The sequence below is a fragment of the Ambystoma mexicanum genome, chromosome 9, assembly GCF_040938575.1.
Source record: "Ambystoma mexicanum isolate Mex_15411 chromosome 9, UKY_AmexF1_1, whole genome shotgun sequence".
NCBI lineage: Eukaryota > Metazoa > Chordata > Amphibia > Caudata > Ambystomatidae > Ambystoma > Ambystoma mexicanum.
In genome coordinates this window covers 217646229-217666090 of record NC_090931.1, presented here as the reverse complement: position 1 = coordinate 217666090, position 19862 = coordinate 217646229, and the positions used below count along the sequence as shown (strand labels likewise).

Sequence of the window (19862 nt, the reverse complement as noted above, 5' to 3'; positions counted from 1 at the left end):
AAGGAACCGTTTTGTTTTTCTTGTGTCTCTGTGAGGCACTGGTGCGGTGCGGCCTGCGAGCCGCTAGGGGGCAGTGTCCCACGGTTTATTTTGCGGCCCCAATGAGTGGTGGGATTCTGTTTCTGTGTATTCTTGTTCTGAGGGCAGTTGGGGAGCTAGGGTAGGGGGCTTTGGAGGGCAGGGGCGTTCCAGGTGGGGGGTATATAAAATAAATAAATAAATAAATAAATAATAATTAAAAAAATAGAAATGTTCCCAAGAGAATAATTGTTTCTGTATTGCCTTTCTGGGAATTATATAGTTTTATTAACACTTACTGTGTCACTAAGTTTTATAGCCCAATTTCTTTTCTGGGTGTCCCAGCCTAGGGGTATTGTTCCACGGGTATGTGCTGGCTCGGGGGCTTAGTTTAGCTAGTTTAGCTTGAAGGGGCATATTTTAGTGCACAACCAGATTTTTGGTGCACGATGGTAGGCCAGGGAGCCAGTAAGAAGAGTATGGTGGATGCGAGGGCCCTGAGGAAGGCACTGGAAATTATTAGCAGGGCATCTAAGGCCCAATTGGAAGGGGCGGTGGGGGAGGTCACGGGAGAGGGTGAGGTAGGTGTGGGTAGGCCGCAGCATAGGGGTGCAGCAGATGGGGCTCTCGCGGTAGTGGTGGCTTGCACCCCCGCGGCAGGGAGAGAGGAAGTTTGGGAATCCAGGGGCAGGAAGATGGGGAGGGTGACTGACAGGAGAGCGTCCAGGGGAGAAATGATTTGGGGGGGGAGCCAGATAGGGATGGAGTTAATAATGACCAGGGGGAATTAGGGGATGTGAGGAGTGTTCAGAAAGGGAGGGGGTCAAGGGAGCCACGGAGGGGGGGTGATGGAGCGCAGAAGGGGTAGACAGGGCAGAGGGGAAAAGGGGGTAAATACCTGCGGAAGAGTGCAGGTGGTAGAAGGAGGGAGAGGTCCCCATCGATTGAGGTTAGGAAGGGGCACGGAATGGTCCCCCCCGGTTAGGGGGAGTGAGGGCGGAGGGTGCTGCGCAGCCCCCGCTGTTCAAGAGGAGGGAGAGGGTTTAAGAATGGCCCCTCCTCGGTCGGCGCAAGGAGAGCCTAGAGGGTGCAGCACGGCCCCTAGCAAGGAGGAGTACAGGGTGGAGGACTGCACACCTCGCCCGAGAGAAGAGGACCAGGCAGGGGTTTCTGCGGCCCTGCCGAGAAGACGTCAAAGGAGTGGCGGGGCAGACGCCCCGGGCTCGCAAGAAGAAGACCGACTCAACTCAAGCATGAGCTCGCATCCACAATGGTATTTAAGGGGTGATGAAGCTGGATTGGAGGATTATGTGGAGCAGTGGGAGGAAGAAGGCTATAGGGCGGTAAGGAGAAGGGGGGAGGAGAGAAGGAGTTTGAGGTGGGATTGGGAAAGACAGGTGCAGGGCAGTCGGATGGCAAGAGGTCGGGGGAACAATTGGCTGGGTGAGACTGCTGACATGTTTTGTCCCCGCAGTAAGAGCCCGCTAAGAAAAGACACGAGGAGCATCGGAGTGGATGCCAGACTGCAGACGGGCTGTTTGGAAAGAGGTGAGTGGGAAAGGGAATGGTCATCTGCATGGCAGAGAGGGGACACGAGAAGGGGGGCAGGAAATGAAGGGTCTGGTCCGCAAGGGGTAAGGAAACAGGTCGGTGTACAGGCCATTGGAGCCTTGGGGGATGAGAAGGGCAATTGCTCAGTAGAGGTTCAAACGGACAAGGTGGTGGAGCCATTGGCGCTCGAGGTACAGGTTGCAATAGGAAAAGAGGTTGAAGTGAAAGGAAAGGAGGAAAAAAACTGCCGTACATGGGTATCACAAAACCTTTGGGGCCACACTTGATGGCAGCGACCAGGGAGAAGATTCAGGCGGGGGAATTTGTAGATATTTTTAAGCTGCTCCATAGGGAAGTTAGAGCAAAGGAGGGGTCTAAGGAAGAAGAGAGGGAACTGGCTTCGCGCCCAAAGGTCCCAGTGACTATTGAGAATTGGACGTCGGCATTTATCATTTATACCAGCGTATATTGTGAGAAATTCCCGGAGCGATGCGTGGCTCTGCTAAAATATATGGATGTAATTAGGAAGGCATTTACGAGTTTTGGGGGCTTCGCTTGGGTGCAGTATGATGAGGAGTTTAGAGCAAGGTTGGCGGAGGACATTCAGGCGATTTGGGGGGAGATAAATATGGATCTCTGGTTGCAATGGATGGCGCCAACGAGGCCAGCTCCAACGGTACACACGGCAAGTGGTTTACCCGTGCCTTACCGGCCCTTTCTTGGTCACCCCGCCCCAGAAGTGTGAGGGTAGGAGACAGGAGTCAGCCCTCAGCAGCATGTTAGGCGTTCAATAAAGAAGGCTGCACGAGGTGGATGTGCAAATTTAAACACAAGTGCAGCAGTTGTGCGGGTCGGCATCCGGTTACAGATTGTTTTCAGGCAGGGGACAGTGGGTCAGGGCGAGGAGCGGGGCAAGGAGGTGGGGGGTAGAACCGCATGCCAGGTAAATTGGGGTGTTCTGGTAGGTTGGGCTTAATTTATCAGAAAAGGAGGGGGGGCAAAAGGTTTGATGAGACGTTTTGGGGGCGATCCAAAGGGGGTAGGAGAGGGCTGAGGAGGAAGACGCTTAGGTAGGGCAAGGGAGGGCGGCAGGGGGGATGTAACTGTGGAAATTGCTAAGGGGTGGTGGCCGTCGTTTGGAGGGTATGGACGACGGTGGCAAAGCCCTCACGCTTGCCGCACGACAAGGTGAGTAAGCTTTAGGCTGCATGGACGGTGGTGCGGGAGCGCCTCTGGTGCAGCAGGGGGAAGTGATGATATGGGTCTGAATGGACGGGGGTGCACTAGGGCCCCTGGTGCAGCTGAAAGAAAAAATGAAAAAAATGGAGTAACGAAGCAAGGTGCTGGAAGAGTAAGTTATGTGGAATGGACTGCATTGACGGGGGCGCAGGTTTGGCCCCTGGTGCAGCGGTGGAGAGGAGTAAGGCAGGATAGGGGCCTGCATGGACAGGGGTGCACTAGGGCCCCTGGTGCAGGAGGGAAACAGGGGGTAATGCACACAAGGAGCTGGAAGATTAAGTTATATGGAATGGACTGCATGGACGGGGGCACAGGTTTGGCCCCTGGTGCAGCGGGGAGAGGAGTAATAAATGAAAGGGCCTGCATGGACGGGGGTGCACGTGGGCCCCCAGTCCAGGGTGGGCTACTCAGGGCCATATTAGTAAGGTGAGGGAAGGTGGGGGGCAAGGGTGAGCAGGCGGGTAATAGGTTAGCGGAGAAAGGGGGTCTAAGTGGGATTAGATGTATGGTTTAAAGGTTAGGTGTGAAAGGTGCGAAATATTGGGGGACAGGTAGAAGAGGACCGGGGGTGTTTCTGTAGAGGGATAAGGGTATGGCCAGGAAGGATAGGTTCCTGAGGGAGGTGTTACTAGTGGTGTGGGAAAGGTTAGGAGGTTGGAACTCATTCATTTAGGATCGGTACAGCATCTGAAGGTAGCAGGCTGGGCTATTCAGAGGAGTAGGTGAAAGGTTTGGGACGCTGGAAGCAAGGGGGATACAAAGGGTATGTCAGGGACCTGGGCAAACTGGATGTTTTTAAAGAATTTTTCAGTAGGCAGCAGGAGTTTTGCATTTACTAGGCTGTTGTTGATTTGTAGGTGATTTTGTAATTTCTTTTTCAGATGCTGCTATGAGGCCGGGCCAGATGTCAAAAATCTGGTTTGGGGGACATTCTATGGGTAAGTGGGCTTGGAAGGAAGCTGAGAAGCTGAGAAAAGGGGTTGTTGGCAGGCAACTGGGTTGCAGCTATAAAGATGTTTGGTAAAATGGTCTGGTTTAGGGGGGACTGCGCTGGGATCAGTTGCTTCCTATGTGGGCTGGGTTGAGGGAACGATATGGGCCTCCAGATGTGGTGATTATTCATGCTGGGGAAAATGACCTGGTAAGGAATACGGGTGTTGCTCTTCTTAGGAAAATGAAAAGGGATTTGTTGTGGGTACCAGAAATGTGGCCTCAAGCATCTGTAGTGTGGACTAAGTTGTTGCCGCGGAGAGTTTGGAGGGGAGCGAGAAGTGAGGGAGCGATAGAGTGGGCAAGGAAGGGGATAAACAGAGAGATGGTAAAATGTTGTGCCTCGGTGGCGGTACAGGTTTTGGATCATAAGGAAATAGTTTATGAAGGTTTAATGATATTTAGAGAGGATGGTGTACACTTGTCGGTTTATGGGAATAATCATTATCTGGCGGACTTGAGCTCTTGGCGGGGAGATTGGTTAAGGAGTTGGAGGTAAAGAAAACTGGTGGGGGGGCAGAAAGAACACCTTGGTGGAGGGTTTTTCTTGTGCCGGGGGAATGGCCCCTTTAGATGTGGGGGGAGGGAAGCACAATGGGGGAATGGCACGGGAAAGGATGGGGTGGTGCTGTTTGCACAAGCGGGCTACCCCGGGGGAACAGGTATTGAACCTGGAGGGGCATGGCTCCGGGAGAAAGCGGGACGCCTGGAGAAGGGGTAAGGAGACGGTAGGGTACAAGGGATAGTTAGGGAGAAAGTGGATTTATTTAATTATTTAATTGTTGGGGAAAATGAAAATGTTTTATTATTTAATTGGTTGTTTAAAATAGTTTGTTAGTCTGTAAGGCCATGGAGCCAGGTAAGCGTTAATTGTAAGCTTTGGCCTGTCACATTAAAGCAACCTTTTCCACTTTAAATGAGTCTGGGTTTTTGTGCAGTAAGCCAAAAGGGGGGGCAGGGGGGAACGAGAAGCGTTTCCCCCCGGGTTGTATTTTGGCGCTGCACACGGCCAGCGAGTTGGCCGTGGGGGGAGAGCGCCTCCAGGGGGTATTTAAGGTGACAGGGAAGGTTCGGGATGCAAGCGAGGGTTGGACGAGAGATTGACCCGCCCTCCCACCCCCTTTCTTTTGGGTTAGGTCTGGTATCTGGTTTTATTTCTAGGGGGGGGTCCATGTAGTTGGTTTCTTCAGGGGTTTTTACCTTCCATGTCAAGGTTTTATGGGGTTTGTGGTGTATGTTTAAGGTCTCTATGGTTCGGGTAGTTTTGAGTGACAGGTCAGGGCACTAGTAATGTTGTGATGTAAAATTTCTGTTGCTGATGTGGCAGGTCATACTGGCTGCAGGTCCTTAGGAAGAGGGAGATTGGTGTAGAGGGGAGTATGATGGGTTTTGAAGTGGTTCTGGTTGCCGGGTGCATGGCCCCTTTAGATGTGGGGGGAGGGAAGCACAATGGGGGAATGGCGCGGGAAAGGATGGGGTGGTGCTGTTTGCACAAGCGGGCTACTCCGGGGGAACAGGTATTGAACCTGGAGGGGCATGGCCCTGGGGAGAAAGCGGGACGCCTGGAGAAGGGGTAAGGAGACGGTACGGTACACGGGATAGTCAGGGAGAAAGTGGATTTATTTAATTATTTAATTGTTGGGGAAAATGAAAATGTTTAATTATTTAATTAGTTGTTTGAAATAGTTTGTTAGTCTGTAAGGCCATGGAGCCAGGTAAGCGTTAATTCTAAGCTTTGGCCTGTCACATTAAAGCGACCTTTTCCACTTTAAATGAGTCTGGGTTTTTGTGTAGTAAGCCAAAAGTTTATATACGAGACATGATCAAGTGGTCGGTGGACCAAAGGCACAAACATATCAAGGTAACCAAAGAAAGGGAGCTAGGCTGTTGCCATGGGTCAGTTAGATGGGAAGTTGTTTTGCAAGATAAAGACGGTTTTAATCTCCTAACAGAGAGTCGGGATGTCCTATACACAAGGACGCGGAAATGGTTAAGTGTGTCCTGGGGTTGAAGAGTAGAGGTGATGGGGCAAAGAAGGAAATCACATATGGCAGGACAATGAGGATAGCTCAGGGGCAACGTGCTTGTTTTGGGAGCAAGACGATGCCAAGCACACCCAGTCCCGCGCTTAGAGGCTGGACTCTGGCATGAAGTGTGATATAAGAAGTCAATTAATTTGACTATGGAGAAAGTACAGTAGTAGTAATAAGCTTTATTTTGGTTAATAGTCAACCATAAAAGCTACATAAAAACCATAATTTAAAAAAAATCAATGGGCCTCATTGCGACCCTGGTGGTAAGGCAACAACGGCGCCGGTAGTGCTATCAGTGCCGTTCTTGCCTCACTGCCTCATTATGAGTTCTGATCGCAGGGTCGCCCTGTACGCCTGGTCAACCAGACGTGCAGAGCGGCTTCCGCTAGCAGAACAGGATGCTAACAACGGTCCTGTCATTAACGGGACCGCTGTTAGCATCCTCCCCATTCCCATTGAGCCCTACTGGGGCTCAAATAGGAATGGGGATGTACCGGTATCGGGTCCCACGAATGGAAATTACTGGGCCCGCAAAGTTCAGAATGGCCCGGTAATTCCCATTTTTCGGGACCCAGACCCGAGTTTGGGGGTAGCCATGTCAGTAGAAACAGCATGGCTACCTCCGAACTCGTAATGAGGACCAATGTCCACTTTTGATAAATGTGAAGAAAGAGTCATAAATTGATTGGTTGAAGTAAAGACATAAAGTATCTGTGTTGGGAGAAGTCAGAACACAAGAAAGAAAGAAGGAGTCAGAGACTGAATTTTGTGTTTTAAAAAAAAGAATAATATACTACCGCCTAGTAAATCACGGACGGAGCGAACAATGTATGCCACAATTACCCCAATATGTCCACCTGGCATTAAAGGAAAGCATGGTGTCATCTGATATGAAATGCAAAGAGGAGTGAGGAAATTGGTCAAAAGGTTTTCAAACATGGATAAATCCAAACCACTTTGAGCATACATGATGGGGTCAACAAATATACATATATAGGTGCGGTGGTTCATTAAAATATTCAAAGTTCTCATTAGAGACATGCACTACACAGAGGGATCCATAAACGATGAAAGAACTTGCAAGGCGGCCAAAGGTGCCCTTTGGAATTGATATGTAATTGGACCATGGAAATCTAGCTCGTATCCTGTGCTTATCATTTGTTCCACACTTGATGGTGCCATCCTTAACTGTTCAATTGTTCAGGACATGACCATCCGCAACTTTTGCAAACACTATCTTTTTCAGAGAGCGTGGTCACCAATGTGCTCGCAGGCAGTGCCATTTATAAACACTGGTTCCACCTTCAAGCGGTAGCTTAGTGCCGCAGTTAAAAGGTCACATTTTAGGTTTCTAGGCGCTAAATGCTCATTATTTCAGATCCGTGAATTGGTTGATGCATGCAGAAGTGTTCATCTCTATTTGGGGTAGCAGTTATAAGTATCACAGGGTGACTTCATTATGTATGAATGTTTCACATGGAAGGCCATTTGCGATTGTGGTGATGAGCATGTGCAGGAGACTGCAAGTGTATTCGTGAATATTTCGAGGGACTTCCTTCCACAAATGCATTATGGATAGAGGGGTTCCTATTTGTGGATGCAGGATATAACGAAGTCATGTACACCACACAAACACACAAGTACTGCCGCAAGAGCTCAAAGTGCAAGGGAAGGCTATGGGCTTTCTGGAGGGCGACGACATTTCAAACCAGAAAATAATTAGGGTTGAGTAAGGCGTATTCTGGCAAATAGCTTTCAAATAAGGCCGGAGAGAATGAGGGACTATGCAGGTGGGGAAGGAGCTGAGTTGTTGCAACAGTGTTTTCGTGAAGGTTTCTGGATCCCGGCCAGGAAACTCATATTTGCTAAATGGGTTGACAAGTTTCCATCAACATGAGCAATAGCTTAAAAGCTGGACAAGCAGTTGAAACAGTGACAAGTATATGGGCCTTTCTTGTAACCCAGTAGGTGAAACCTGTCATTTTTTATTCGGGCCCGGTATCTAAGAAATCACAGGTCAAAGTCTCCAGGATACTTGAAGTAACCTTGCCAGAGGGTCCATCAGCCAATCATGTCATGGTTAAAGCAAAAAGGTTGTGGAATAGTCAAACACTGGCAAGGCTGTCATCCAATCTTGTTTAATCACACCAGTAAGCGAATCATTGGGGTCGCCTACGCACGCCGAGAGAAAGAAGCTGTGCCCCCAAACGCAAGGTAGACTGAGCGAAAGTATGGAAATTGGCTAGATAGATGCAAGTATGGCTGAGTTTCTGGGAGTGAGGCGGTGTGAGCCTATGGCCCTTATTCAAATGCCAAATAGTGACATATGGCTCCATTGGGATTAACAGATACATGCACGTATTACAGAGTCTGCTCAGACGCAATAAACCGCGCCCTGAAGAAGGCTGGGCTGGGAAATATAACAGCTGAAAATCGAGTTGGCAGAATAAATGAACTTACAATGATTGGCGAACAGCATTATGGGATTTAGGAGCCTTGTTTTCACATTCATTATGTTAGAAATTAGAAGACACGTGTAAACAAAAGGTGTCAGGATTACATTAGCACGTAATCACTTTTTGTATTGTATGCACTTTTTTGTTCAAATGTTAGTTTTGTTTAGTAATGTGGCTGGACTTTGTGTGCTAGTGTGGTGTATTAAAATGTTCAGTTGAGATATGTGGAGCTGATGTGCGTGGACGGACAGTCCTGTTCACTATGAGTTTGTGTATTTCTGAGATGTCATTAGTATAATTGTCTTGAATTAAGTATATATTTACACAAATGTTTTAAACCAATTAAATGCCTTTCTGAATACTGAGAAGCAACATTGAATTTTAATTACACATATTTTCCCGGGTTCCATTGTTCTCCTGGTTGTCTTCCAATCTTCTGCATCTTTTACACCTGAAGAATGGGTTGTATACTAATGGACCTTTTCACCATTGACCTCGGGAGAATTGACCTCCGGAGAATTGACCTAATTTAGATAGTCAATTAGGACATATATGCGGGGGAAACGCCCTGCAACCCTCCATCCAATCAAAAACCCCTTGCAACCCTCCACCCAATCCCCTTATATTATTTATAATCCAAAACCAACCCAAAACATATATAAAATAACTAAAATAATATAAAGGTCAATTGTGCAGATGGTCAATTAGGACCACTGTAATTAGATAAATTGTGCAAAAGGTCAATTGTAAAAGGTCAATTTGGGTAACACCAAAGAATGTACACACTCTTTCTATGCAATCAAGAAGGCGCACTTTTACAGAAGAGGTCATGCCTTATGTGGTTATCCCTTCTGGCCTGTCGAGTTTTCCACCTTTGAATCTACAGATGTTTTGGCCTACAACTCCCATCAGCCATAGACAGCATCCTCAATGATGAGGGATCATGGTATTTGGGGTTCAAAACGATCCAAAGAGTCACAGGGTGTAGGCTCTGCTCTATGGTACCAAAGGCTGAGCAATAGCTGCACTGCCTGAATGACTTTCTTTTTGTAGGCGATGAAAGCCTACAGTGAATGCAGGCATCTGGAGACTGAGTAAAAGGAAGCCTACATGCGGATGTTAACACTTTAGAGGATAGATATGTGTGTGTTAAGATGACATCCGCACGTCTACTAGGTAAGCTAACCAAACTCATCAGCATGCCCGTTATTGGGTGCAATAAGAAACTAAGGTAAGTGCAGAACGTGTTAAGTCATATGACATTTGTCCCACGATATTGACACCTGGCAGGCACTGAGCGGTCTCAGCACTGGGTGCACAATGCGGGTCGCCACCAGCAGAACTTGTTCACATTGATAATAATGATACGGCTGAAGTGAGGCCCAACACAAAGGCAGCCCCAGATGTTTCAGATGAGGCCGGTTTTGTGGAAATGTATTTATCTTGGATGGAAAATGTTGTCCAGAACAATAGCAGTTGTTTGAATGGCAGCTGCCTCATTCCATCAGTGACATCCAAAGGAGGGAGAAAGGAAGTCATGCAGGCATCAGTAGCATGTCCATTTCATGGCAAGCCACCGTGTTTCTGCACCTGTTAGATGACTGGCCTTCAGGCAGAATGGAGGCCATCCTGCAAGCAACTTGGCATGTAGCTCTTAAAAGGTACCATACGTGTGATCTAGAGGACACGGCTGAGATGTGTGCATCAAATTGTGTTTGTGAGGAATTCGGGCATCCGCCTGGAGGGCATGCGCTCGCCTGCGCTTTCTTTAGAAATGTTTAATTCAATTATGGTAGACCGACCTCAGAGAAATGTGTGGGGCAAATCCACACACCACAACAAATGCATAGGCTTGTGAACTCCGTGCTGAGCATCGCCTACAGGCACAGTCCGCCCTGGTCAGATTTAGTTGGAATGTGGCAGCCAAGGAGAGTGCGAATTTGATTTGTCACAGTGTAAGTAATAAAAACATAAACAGCTGCGATTCCTATGGTGACTGTCCATTGGGTAGGAATGACCTAAAACAGGTAATCACACAAGACCACCTGCCTTTAAGCTGCTTTAATTTGCTTTACATGTACCAGCAAAAGCAATTTGAAGTCGTTTAATGTGGCCTTGTGTGACGTTCATATAGACAATGCACTGCCTAGAAGTCTATGAAAGTGAGTGAAACAGTCATCATCAATTATTATGGCAAGGAAGGAACAGAACGACGTACAGTGTAGGACCCCAGCATGTTTCCATCAGTTTGGGGCAAACCTTCTCTTTAAGTGCAACCGCCATATTCTGGAGATAATAAGGAACACAGTTGAGGACTTTCCGGAGAAGGCAGTAAGACAGAAAACGACCAGTATATAAGGCTTTACTGTTACCAATATCTGGCAAGAAGAGGGGATGCTGGCGATTAATGATTTGGGTAACAGGGAAATTGAAAGGGGTAGGGCTTTGTTAGCCCTGGCAGGTGGCCTAACGCTAAGGAAAGCCAGGTCTTTGGGGAGGGGGGGACCCCTTAAATGTTGATGTCCATCCACAGGGGCCACGATTTACTGAAGTTCAGTAACGTTCTGAAGGCTCCATATGACCCCCAGTGGATAACCTACACCCTCTGTTGCCATGGAGCAAGGTCAGTGCTCTGAAATTCCCAACCGTCAGTATCAGCAAATTCAGCACTTAAGAAGCAAAAGTTAATAAAGTAACTATAGTGAAGGGGTTGTGACGATATGAGGGGATGGGGTGGTGCAGTCAACAGTGGTGCCTCTGGGACCTTTCATTGAAGTTATTTAATGGAGCTGTGTGTTCCCCACCCAAATTCAATAATTGCAGCATTTGTATCAGCCATACCCTGATGCCCAACCTTGCTTTGTGAAGTAAATGAGTGGGATGCCAGGTTGATGGGCGAGGGAAGGCTTTATTCTGGCTTTTGCATAAAGTGGAGAGAAATGAATAGGCCAGTGTAAACCTCAGACAGTATGAAAACAGAAGAGGTTATTCAATCTGCGGGTCCACAAACTCATCGGTCCATGGTTTGGTCCACAGTCTACACACTGTGGGGTCAATTTGAAATGTGCGGAGTGGAAAATGGCAGCGTAAAAGCAAAACGTATTGCTCATAGACTTCCATGCACCTCTCCAGCTCATGTGTGTGCTTTTCCAGGGCATTGGAGGGTGGTTAAGTAGGGTTTGCATTTCTGCTTTGCTTTACTTGTCCGTTTTGGATGAACACCTGGTTTTACACCAGCATGACAAATAGATACAGGCGTCAAACCAAATAATTCCTATGAAACACGCCTTGGTTCAGCACCTGCTAAGGACCAAGTGGATTACATGGGAATCCATTGAAAAACACTGTCTGCTGTAGCCAGCGTTTTTCTCCTCTCAAAGTGGAGAGTAAAGTCAATATCACCTTCATGTACTTGTGACAATTACACTCCTCTTTGTGAGACCTGGAAATTATATCCAGGGAAACAGCATCATGTATGTATAACCGTTGGTGGCCCCCTGCATGCAGTTAGCACACACTGTAACGTGACCCCCTGTGGGTCTTGGCAGAGGTCACCAAACACTGAGTGCTCCAAGAGCAGCAATGCCCGAGCTGGCAGCACCTCTCTTCACGCTTTGTCTTTGTCTGGCGTACCTCCGACCGTCCGCTTTGCATATTCTGCCGCTGCAAATTTCCAGCTGAGATGACAATAGCGTCGGAAGGCACCACATTAACCAAGACGATCATGCACATCGGCACTGTGCTGTCTGCGTTCAGCTGGGGGTCTGTCATTTGAGGTAATGTCCTTCTGCACATTTTCAGGAGGGGCGGGGGGAGTCTGCTCTTTGTTATCTGAACAAACGCATTAACAGACACAACCGATCTCAGCACTGAAGCCTACATTAACAGAACTCTTAATTCTATTATCATATTTTCAGAAGGAGCTCAGTCTGAAGCGTAATTAAACTGCGCTCCAGAGTAGAGTTGCTCTGTCCCCTGAGGTCTATGTCAAGATATGTGTGCAGTAAAATTCGGAGAGGACGGCTGGACACCCAGGTGTTGTTGATTGTTAAAGACATTGCTATGAGTAACCCTGACTTAATTCTCACTTAACCCTGAGGAGGGCCATTCAATTCCTAAAGACGTTACTGTGAGTAACCCTGACTTACAAATCATGAGCTAGAAGTAAGTCAGGAGTAACTTAGAGCCACTCAGAGTAGCTTCTTTGGAAAGCGGATGGCGATCTCTATGTTTAAGACAGCGGAACGGCTGAGCAACATATTCATGAATTAGCCCAATAGACCTCTAGATGGTTTTTAGCAGATTGCAGCCCTTGGAATGTTGGAATGTTTACTGAAATGGGACAGCGTTCTAAACCTGGATGTGAAAGCGAGGCGTAATGCTTTTAAGCCTTGCTATACCTCTCTGCCTCATTTTCCTGGAGTGCACGGAGTGGAGGTAAGAAGTCTGCTATGCATTCCTCCTCTGTCTTGTCTTTGCATTTCACTGGACGCCTGCATGAGATTTTCATGCAGGCATACAACCACTGGATTCCTGGTGACTCTGCCTCAGTTTCGCACCTGGTCACTGCCACGCCGATTCCATAGGAATCCAAAGAGTATTTGAATGGGCATATATTTATTAATGAGATGACAGGGGAAATGAAAGTGTTAAAAGTGACTTTGTCTTGCTTTTACTCTTTCGTTTTCCCCTCCACCTCTTGAAGGTTTAGAATTGCATGCATGGTATCGTACAGGATGTATGTGCTTAACGTTGGTGGGCCCCAGCATGGATTTTATTTTTTTTAAATGCCCCATTTCAGAGCAAATTTTCATGACATTAGTAATTTGTTTGGCAGCAGACAGCTGTTACGTGTTGACATACATGTAGGCGGCTCCACCTCATCAAATGTTCATCATTTGCACGGCAGAGTGCAAAAGTGCAGGGCAGCGTACATGTGTGCATGGTGCCATTTGCCCTGCCCGTTTGCACTCTGCCATGCAAAGTGAGTAAATACTGCCTGGCAGGCTTGCATGCCAGACAGCATTTCCTTTTAATTGTGAGCTCTGCTTGCCAGGCAAGTGTGTCACGCAGCATTGCTTGCATGACAGGCAGCAGTTACAATTAATCCCTATGGGGTCCGCTTGCTTAATGCTGGTGCTTAAAGATGGTGGACCCCAGAGAGCTCTCCAGCATTTGGGCCGGCATTAAAATCCAGGCTGGCGCAAATGCTGAAACACTTGTATGGCGGAGAGGAAGGAGGTCGTCGGAAATGGAAGTTGTGTTCCGCCCCTCCAATCAGCCATATAAATGTATGAAAATGTGGTGTGGCGAGGATGGAAGGAGTAAAAGCCTTATCCTTGGAGAACGCCTTCCACTAAGGTTACGCCACAATCCAAAATTATCTCCTTAGTGTTTTCGTTGAAGGACCTAGGACTTAGACTAACCGGTATAGCTTCCAAATTGGTTCATATAGCCGCATCCAAATCTCTGCGATGATCCAGGCAGATTTATGTACTAAACTTCAATATACTTACGTATACTTTATTTATTTATTTATTTATTTATTTGTTTATAAAGCGCCTAAAGCCAGCAGGCATGCAATCAAGAGAGCGACAGTTATATATAATAACGTTATAGATCCCACCCTTGTGCCCTTCTAGGCATTATTGGCCCTTACACTTGATTAAATGTGCTTGCTGCGCTCTAGCCCTTCATTTGGTCTTCGGGGTGCATAATGCCCAGAATGACCCTCGGGTCAGGTATAAAGCTTCATTCGTTCATTAGTACATGTGAATGCTGGCAGTGCCATTGCAGAGCATGCGGTGGCCGAGCGCTTTAATGCCTGGTATAAGCTTCAATATTTACTTGTGCAGTTTTCAGTATTTGTGGTCAGCAACCCCATTCGTAGTGCTGAAAGGAATCACAGGTATGCCCGGTGAGTGAGGTAGCACCGTTGGAGAAGTGCTTGCTGCTGAGAGCTGTGGTTATCTGTATTACCCAGGCTTGGATCCTGCCAGTCGATTGAATGCTCCCAAATTCAATGCATTGATTATCATAGCTGGAATGTGGTAAAAGTAAATGTGGGCATACTATTACTGCAAATGAAACCACAATACCCTTACAATAAAAACTGGGCGAAATGCAGCAACCTTTAGAGTAGTACCATCCCTAAACTGAGTACTATCTGTAACGTATATAATCTTTCAATGTTTAACATGTATTCTATGTTAGCAAACCCCTTTTGCAGAACAGGTTATAATTAAGGACTTGCATAAGTTATGTCGCACACCGGGGGAGTCTGGACCTTTCACGATCATATCAATAGAGGCAGAATTCTATATTATGTATTTTCTGATCCAAAACCACAACAGCAAACACGTAACAAAACAAGCATTGGCAATAGCAACATTCTTGTGTAGGCATGGGAAATGCATTTGCCAGGCACACTGCCGGAGTGGTATTATTAACTGCCCATCGAAGCTAGCAGCTGCAAAATGGTGCGGGTACCAGGGCATACAATAGCAGTGCCTGGCAAATGCATAATACCTATACACAAACAAAAACGGTTGGCTTTGCCAATGCTTTTTTTCAACAGGACTTTAGAGAAGGACATGTGTAGCACTTATAAATCGAGTGGCTGAAGACATACCTGGTTAAGACAATTCTATTACACCAGTAGCGCGTTTACAGCTCCAAATTTAACTGTCAGAAGAATGCTCTGAAAAAATACTAGCAGGCACTTTGATCACGAAGACTGATGGTAAGGCTTGAAAACCCTAGCTCAAAGAGATCTTAAGAGGATGCATTTTAGGTTGAGAGGGGCCGAACGTGGGTGGGGAATCGCTCCAAAGCTTTGTGTCCCTCCTCATATGCCCTTTCTCCCTAGCTGTACTCTATTGCAATAGTTTTGGCTTATAGGTGGTGTAATTTATGCCTGCAATTGGTTTTCTCAGTGAATCAGTGAATCAGCCCTTTTATCTACTTTCTTTATTCAGATTGTCTTCTTGGCAAATTTCTCTGTGAATTAAATTATAATTTATATAGCAAAATACTTGCGTTATATCTTTGAGTACCCTCATTAGTTTATTGTAACTGCTGCATGTGTTTCCAAGAACTACGCCTCCTTGGTTCTAAAATGTTAACAATGTTTCCCACTGATGATTGGATAAACACACTGTTAGTTTGTATTCTTTAATTAGTTCTGTTTTTTTGGCTTGTTTTATTGGTTTGTCTTGCTCCACTGGCGTAACAGGGGCCCCCACAGCCCCTGCGGTGCGGGGGTACCCACTGTCACGATCCAGACCAATCCCAAGGCTCACGGAAGGACCTGGACCGAGAAGCTTGCTGCCTGGCGCAAATCCAGGCTGTTGCCTGTGTAGCCCCTTCCAAAATGGCCCCCGGGACTGGACCCGTTAACAGGAGTAAACATGGCCACAAGAGGGCCATAATACATGTTTCGATGATGGTCTAGTGGTTCTGGGTGGGCCCAGGGCTATATAAACCCCGCCCTGGGCCACACCCAGTGCTTAGCGTTTTCTCCGGCTGCCAGAGTGACGCTTGCCTGCCCCGGAGCTCCTCATGAGAAACCAGCTCTGCACTACGTGTCAAGACATCCTGAAACCAGCTCTGCGCTACGTGTCAAGACATCCTGAAACCAGCTCTGCACTACGTGTCAAGACATCCTGAAACCGGCTCTGCACTACCGTGCCTGTGGGGAAAAGAAGCAGAAAGACATTAACACTTTGGAACATTTACCCATACGGGAAGGGTGGACAGTGGATGTCGCAGCTGGACTGGGCATTCCACAGACCTAGTGGAACAACTAGTCATCCACCTTGCTTCAGTGAAGGAACTGGGGTGACTTAGAACTGAACTGATAGAAGCCTCAGTGAAGGAACTGGGCCACAGCATAATCACTAACTGGAAAGACATTGGCGAAGATGCCTGGAGGCGCAATGCAAACCAGAACCAAGCCTTCCAGATCACTCCTGCCTCTCTGACCACTGGGTGTTTGGAACCTGCAGTGAGCAGACGGGATGGAGAGGTTTGGCCAACATCAGGAGGTGTGCACAGACCGGACCAGCATCTGTCGACAGACCAGACCAGGCACTCCTGCAGGGCCCCAGAGGTAAGCGTTACAGAACGCTAAGCCCAGGTTTTTGCTTTGCCGAGTGCCATGGCTTCAGAGGTCGACCAGTTGGCCCTCTTGCTGGGCGAATTGAGAGCCGAGGTGCATGCAGCACGCTCGGAAACCAGTGATCTAATGAAAGAGTTGGTGGTGAACCGTGAGAGGACTGAAGAACTGGCAAGGCGCCTAACCAGTACACAAGCCGGACAAACCCCAAGCTCAGCAGAGGGAGCAGCAGCAGCCTCCCAGATACAGGTAACAACTCCAGTTACTGTCCCTTTGGCTCCACCAGAAAGGTTCTTGGGTGACCCACTGAAATACGGAGTTTTCATGACGCACTGTCGGCTCCATTTCTTATGCCGACCAGGAGCATTTCCGACGGACCAAACAAAGGTAGCCTTTATTCTATCATACCCAGGAGGACATGCCGCTAGTTGGTCAGTACCGTTGGTTGATCGAGATGATCCTGTTCTAGATAACTTTGCACAGTTTCAGCAAGAAATGGATAAGCTCTTCTCCCGCCGCACTCGGGGTCATGCTCTGGATGCGTAGCTACTAGGTCTTTGGCAGGGATCACAAGAACTATTGGTATACATCACAGTGTTTAATCGTTTGGTGGCTGAAACAAATTGGCCGGAGGATAAGAGGACCACCCTGTTCTATCGTGGTTTAAGAAACAAGTTGAAAGATGTTCTTGCTTAGGTCGTGAATCCGCCTGATCGCTGTGCTGAGTATATAGACTTGGTGGTCCAGCTTGATCATAGATAACAGGAAAGGAGGTCTGACCAGGCCCATTTAGAAAGCTGTGCCTTGTATGTCCGTCCCCGGGTCACGCTACGGGCCACTGACAATGCACCAGAACCGATGCAGTTGGGGAGTATTCGACTACTGACCAAGGAGGAAAGAGAGCGACATAGAAAACAACAATTATGTTTGTACTGCGGCAAAGCAGGACATTTCTTGAAGGACTGCCCAAACAAAACAACTCGGAAACCTTTAGGGGCAATGGAAGCCAAGACAGAGCCACCAGAGCCATCAGAAAACTACCTGGCTCGACAAGAGTAGAGAGCGGCTTGTCGGGACAGGGAGAGATGTCAGCGGTCTCGCATATAACAACACCAGTTATCCTGCTATGCCCCGAGCAGCCACAACGGATGCACGCCTTCGAAGCGTATATCGACTGCAGAGCAGAAAGCAATTACATGGACATCACCATGGCTCAACGGATAGGGGTGCCTACCCAAAAAAGGGAAAAGGCTGATACCATACTGTCCGTGGATGGAACTCAGTTGACTTCTGGGCCAGTGACCCAATGTACTGGAACTGTTGTGATGCTATGCCATAACTGTCATCTGGAAAATATCATGTTCGACCTTATCAATGCCCCTCAATTCCAACTGATTCTGGGAATGCCCTGGTTAGTAAATCATAACCCCCTTATAAACTGGCATAAGCATACAGGGACGTTTTCGCCCGAATGTGCTCAGGTCTGTTATCCAGCTTCAGAAGAAACCCAAGGAAACCCAAGTCAGCAATACAGACAGCAGGAGCTGTTCTAGGAATCATAGGCCAATTGCCTCCAGAGTACAGCGATTTCCAGGATGTTTTTTCGCAAAGAACAGGCCAATGTATTACCACCTCACAGGCCCTACGATTGTCAGATAGACTTGATCCCAGGGGCACAGTTGCCATGCAGCCGCATCTACGCCTTCACTGAAAAGGAAAACCAACACCTGCATGAATATCTGGACCAATACCTTGCCAATGGGTTCATTCGCCCTTCAAAATATCCAGTTTTCTCAGCTCTCTTCTTCGTCCCTAAAAAGGATGGGGACCTAAGAACATGTATAGACTATAGAGGGCTCAACAAAATCACTGTAAAAAAATGGTACCCATTGCCCCTGATCCCTGTACTCTTAGACCAAGTAAAAGGGGCAAAGATCTATACAAAATTGGACCTCAGGGGGGCCTACCATTTGGTTCGCGTGAAGGCTGGGGACGAGTGGAAGACGGCCTTCCGCACCAAATTCGTCCTGTTCAAGTATACTGTCATGCCCTTTGGGCTGTGCAATGCCCCGGCAGTCTTTCAGTACTTCATGACAGATGTACTCCGAGAGTTATTGGACGTTTGCGCTATGGTGTACATTGATGACATCCTGATCTATTCCGAAACCATCGAACAACATGTACACCACGTAAGAGCAGTCCTCACTAAGTTCCGTCAATACCACCTGTTTGCAAAACTTGACAAATGTGCCTTTCACGTCACAACGGTGGAGTTCCTCGGATACATACTCAGCCCGCAGGGCATCCAGATGGACAGACGCATCGTAGAAGCAATTCTGCAATGGCCAGCTCCCTCTTCCATCAAGACTGTCCAGAGCTTCTTAGGCTTCGCCAACTTCTACAGGAGGTTCGTTGCCGATTTCTTCGAGGTAGTCCATCCAATCACGTCATTGCTAAGGAAAAAACACATTTTTCAATGGACCGCCAAAGCTGAGAAAGCTTTTCAAGAACTGAAAACACGATTTACCACAGCACCAATACTCCGTCACCCAAACCCAGACCTTCCATTTTTGGGTGAAACGAATGCTTCCAATGTGGCGATAGGGGCGGTGTTGTCCCAAAGGGATCCTGGCACCAACCAACTACATCCTGTTACCTTTTGGTCTAGGAAGTTCAATCCAGCAGAACTAAATTATGTGGTAACCGACAAGGAACTTTTTGCCATAAAAGCAGCTTTCAAGGAATGGCGGCATCATCTTCTAAGTGCACAACATTGTTTACCGACCATCGCAATCTGCAATTCCTGCGGACAGCCAGGGCCCAATCACCACAACATGGGCTCAGTTTCTCTCAGAATACCATTTCACAGTCAGCTACCGTCCCGGGGTGAAAAACGTAAAAGCGGATGCACTATCACGGATCGGCTGGACCACTGAGAAAATTGATGCATACGCATCTCCACACTCTCCGCCTATTATACCCGAAGAAAAACTGATTGGATTAATCAGTAATTATCAGACCACACTGGAAAAGATAAATGAAAAAATCAAAACAATCATGACCCCCATGGAAGTGCAAACATGGGTTTCACAGGGACCACAACGCTTAGCACTGAACTATCTACCGTATTACCAAAATCGCCTTTATTTACCACATCAGGAAATGCGGGACTTAATCATGAAAACTTATCACAACGTCCTTACAGCAGGACACCCTGGCATAGCAAAAACCATGGCAAAAATCCAACAACATTTCTGGTGGCCTACTTGGCGAAAAGACGTTGTACAATACGTGAAGTCATGTGATGTCTGTGCTAGCAATAAAACATCCAGAACCAAGCCTCAAGGATTACTTCATCCCTTGTCGATTCCACCGACTCCCTGGAACACAATATCCTTAGACTTTATCACAGAACTACCCCCCTGCGGATGCTATAATACCATATTGGTGGTAGTGGAC

General features: G+C 47.5%; 1 protein-coding gene across 1 annotated transcript; it reads left to right on the top strand.

The window, feature by feature from the left end:
- Positions 1 to 16445: 16445 nt before the first annotated feature.
- LOC138487299 (protein LDOC1-like) lies at positions 16446 to 16949 on the top strand. The gene has a single exon (XM_069613909.1). The coding sequence runs from the start codon at positions 16446 to 16448 to the stop codon at positions 16947 to 16949; it is 504 nt and encodes a 167-aa protein (XP_069470010.1).
- Positions 16950 to 19862: the final 2913 nt, after the last annotated feature.